At 34.1% G+C, this 3,658-nt stretch overlaps 1 protein-coding gene across 1 annotated transcript; it reads right to left on the bottom strand.

The window, feature by feature from the left end:
• Positions 1-558: 558 nt before the first annotated feature.
• LOC131068127 (uncharacterized) lies at positions 559-1,770 on the bottom strand. The gene is made up of 3 exons (XM_058003309.2): positions 1,659-1,770; positions 1,416-1,507; positions 559-1,068 (listed from the first exon to the last, which is right to left on the bottom strand). The coding sequence occupies exons 1-3, from the start codon at positions 1,762-1,764 to the stop codon at positions 853-855; spliced, it is 414 nt and encodes a 137-aa protein (XP_057859292.1). The 5' UTR covers positions 1,765-1,770; the 3' UTR covers positions 559-852.
• Positions 1,771-3,658: the final 1,888 nt, after the last annotated feature.

Raw genomic sequence — 3,658 nt, 5'->3', positions numbered from 1 at the left:
TGTTTGTCTTGGTCTCATAGACTATTTAATCCCAAAGACATCATTAAAATCTTTCTTTCATTCACTCATTCAATAGCTTTCAATTCTTTTCAATTAATAAATAAATACGGTCAAATGTCTCGAGAGACGTCGCCCTCGTTCTGAATATCGTATACCCAGATGAATTTAAATGACTCTATTGAATGCTTGACATGAGGTTGTGAAGTACAGTAATCGCAATTCATTGAATTGGCTTAAGAGAATAATACAGACGTATATTGAACAACAGCTCATGTTAAATGCAATAATTTTATATTTTACAATATCGTATAAAAAAACCACATATACGAGTTTTTTTCAACATTTACTACACAGGCAGATCATTCTAAATTTTGGCAGAAAATTGTGTTCTCACGTCCGAAGACTTTAAACAGTTCGACAAGCGAGAGATCGTCAAGCAGAGTACTAATAATTTCAAATCGTTCAATTAGCATAAAGAGAGTGACACGGACATTTATTGAACAGAAATGCACTAGAGTTATATATCTTACAACATTGTATAAAACAACAAGGTACGTCTGCGAATGTAATGCAACATTAATAATCACAAGGCTTGCTTTATATATGGCAGAACAATGAAGGCACACCATTCTGAACTTTAGCAGAATATTGATTTAGCATATCGCCAGACTTCAAACAGTTTGACAAGCATGTGATCATCAAGCAGAGCTCAAGCAAACTAACACAACTTTCATACCATACGCTATAATCTACGCATACATCTGTGCGATGTCGTTAAGCTGGACTAGGACGAACAAACACAAATTTCACTTTCTTATTCTAGAATCTACGCATACATCTAAGCTAAATCTTCTAGTTATCTTTTGTTTCTCGTTCTTCATGGAGATTCTTTGGATCAGATCCTGTATCCTTGGCTGCTTTTCCTGTACCCTTACTTCCCGGTTTTTCATTATGCTGTGGAGGAGATCCTTTATCATTGCCTGGTTTTCCTGCACCCTTGCTTCCCGGTATTTCATTATGATGTCCAGGAGATCCTTTATCAATGCCTGGTCCTGGTGGAGCCTGGCCCTGGACCCACAAACAACCACCAAAATCAAAGAATTAACGAAATCGTTTCTAAAATGCTGATATCAATGAATAGTTTTTTATTCTTTTGAGAACACGTTAAGCCCAAAAACACACTATAGAGAAGGGGAGTACAATTACTCCCAATAGCTTAAACAGTCCGTGTGTTCTGATTCATACTTTACCTTAAATAAAACCGACAAACAATTAAAACAAGTTATGCCCACATCTGTAACTAAAACACTGGAACTTCTAACTTGCAAGTGGGAGGAAGTCAATGGTTCAAAACTGTACAAACAGTATAGTAATCTCAAGTAATTGTTGAGTGTTATGCAGAATCTAATACTTACAGTTGAAAACATTTGAATGAGTCCTCCAGAGGTAGGCTTTGGTGTCCTGGTGAAGATACTGGTAGCTTTCTGAGCCATATTGGCATCTTCTCCTGAGAGAATACACACAAAACCAAATAACTGTAAATGAAAGAACAAGGAAGAATGGTATAGTTAGAAAGATAAAAATTTATTCAAGATTTGACTAAGAAATTAAACTTTTTCTAAAGATTTACTTGGGGTCTAGGGTCTGAGCAAGCTTACCAGTATCTCCCTTTCGAACATGAGCAAAACCACGTTGAATAAAACCTACATTTCTGAGAGCAGTAGGATTGGAGAATTTGAACCCTCGTACCCAAATGTTAGCCATGTTGAACCACTGGTAGGAGTCATCGATAGTTCCACTTATACTTATAATAGATATTTTCTCCTTGGCTAGTGAGTTGAGTCCTTCCAAGAAATTGAAGAGAAATTGCAGAAGGAAAGCCAGTAAGTTTCGCAGAAGCCATAAAATAAATAAAAATTGCTGTAATAAATTCGTGGGAAGTCGTCCATTTTGTCTCATATAAGATAGAGCATCTGCGTAATAACCTATTTTTGTAGTTTACGATGGTGGGAAGAAAAGTTTCAGTATCGAAATATCACTTCGTTTGTAGTTAAGTGGCGTGCATGATGGAAATTATTTTAAATCTTTCTCTCAGGATAGAATTATTGTCGTGGAGATTGGTGTAAAAGTAATTAGTGTATAGTATGCTTAAAAGGTATTCAAAATGTTAACTCTATCGCTGTCTATAAGAGAGTAATTTTTTATTTTATTTTGATGAATTTGTGTTAATATATATATTTTATTTTGATGAATTTGAGCCCCCTTACCCCAATGTTAGCCATGTTGAACCACTGGTAGGAGTCATCGATAGTTCCACTTTTACTTATAATAGATATTTTCTCCTTGGCTAGTGAGTTGAGTCCTTCCAAGAAATTGAAGAGAAATTGCAGAAGGAAAGCCAGTAAGTTTCGCAGAAGCCATAAAATAAATAAAAATTGCTGTAATAAATTCATGGGAAGTCGTCCATTTTGTCTCATATAAGATAGAGCTTCTGCGTAATAACCTATTTTTGTAGTTTACGATGGTGGGAAGAAAAGTTTCAGTATCGAAATATCACTTCGTTTGTAGTTAAGTGGCGTGCAGGATAGAATTATTGTCGTGGAGATTGGTGTAAACGTAATTAGTGTATAGTATGCTTAAAAGGTATTCAAAATGTTAACTCTATCGCTGTCTATAAGAGAGTAATTTTTTATTTTATTTTGATGAATTTGTGTTAATATATATATTTTAGTTTATTCAAATATGACTATAAATTATAAACATTTATTTTTGGTTATAAATAAATTGAATGTATTGCTTATGATAGAATATTTATTTTCTATTGAGACAATTTAACCAATCATAATTGTAGAACATGCAAAGAGAATGGGTCTTGTGACATGATGAATTTGACAAAATAGGATTTTTTTGTAAGGAAAATTTAGTTGAATGTGAACTTGGACCAAGGGCACCACGATTTCTCAAGATACTATAAAAACATAACCTCAATGCCATGTAATTGCTTTTAGCTATTTTTGTACACTTAAGTTTTTTCAATTTTGCCAATCTAATTCTTTTGACCCCTTCACTAACCTACTTTCCTCACTCCCTTAGCATGTTCTCCTTTTATGTGTCTTGCTCCATTTATAGGACCAATTTCTTATCCCTGTGCTTACCTTTTCTCTTTCATGTGGCTCTATATCTCCTCATGAACTTACTCCACACTTGTCCAATCGTATTATCCTTTTCTAGGTTATTACTTTAAATATTAAAAATTTATATGTCCCCTCTAGTATATTTTCGCCTTATTTCTTGCAAAACTTTCACATCTAACTCCCAATCAAGTTAAAACCATGAAACCACTTTTCTTGTTCTTGTTTTGAGCACCTCTTCCTTCCCACCTAAGCTAACATTCTTCAAGATGTGGGCTAGATGGGATACGAATAGGAGAGTACATGTGTGTCACCCTCTCTTATTTTAATCATTCCTACTCAAAATAACAAAATGTTGTCCCTAAAAATCCATAAAGGAGTCTTCCTACCCTCATTTGAAGAATGAACACCAAGGTATGCACACATAAATGGTGGACCAAAAAGTGGTCAAAATTATATTTTTGGTCTTACTTATATAACATGATTATACTATATCATGCACATATTATAACATTTATGCATTATAA

The sequence above is a fragment of the Cryptomeria japonica genome, chromosome 10 (genome assembly GCF_030272615.1).
Source record: "Cryptomeria japonica chromosome 10, Sugi_1.0, whole genome shotgun sequence".
In the NCBI taxonomy this organism is placed as follows: domain Eukaryota; kingdom Viridiplantae; phylum Streptophyta; class Pinopsida; order Cupressales; family Cupressaceae; genus Cryptomeria; species Cryptomeria japonica.
Note: the sequence above shows the minus strand (reverse complement) of the source record. Positions and strands in the feature narration are given on the sequence as shown.

Excerpts from the sequence above, each read along its gene's own strand:
- LOC131068127 (XM_058003309.2), bottom strand. The coding sequence starts at position 1,764 with ATGGCTAACATTTGGGTACGAGGGTTCAAATTCTCCAATCCTACTGCT. Across the intron at positions 1,508-1,658 it reads TGTTCGAAAGGGAGATACTG|GAGAAGATGCCAATATGGCT; the intron begins GTAAGCTTGCTC and ends GTATTCTCTCAG. Across the intron at positions 1,069-1,415 it reads TCATTCAAATGTTTTCAACT|GGCCAGGCTCCACCAGGACC; the intron begins GTAAGTATTAGA and ends TTGTGGGTCCAG.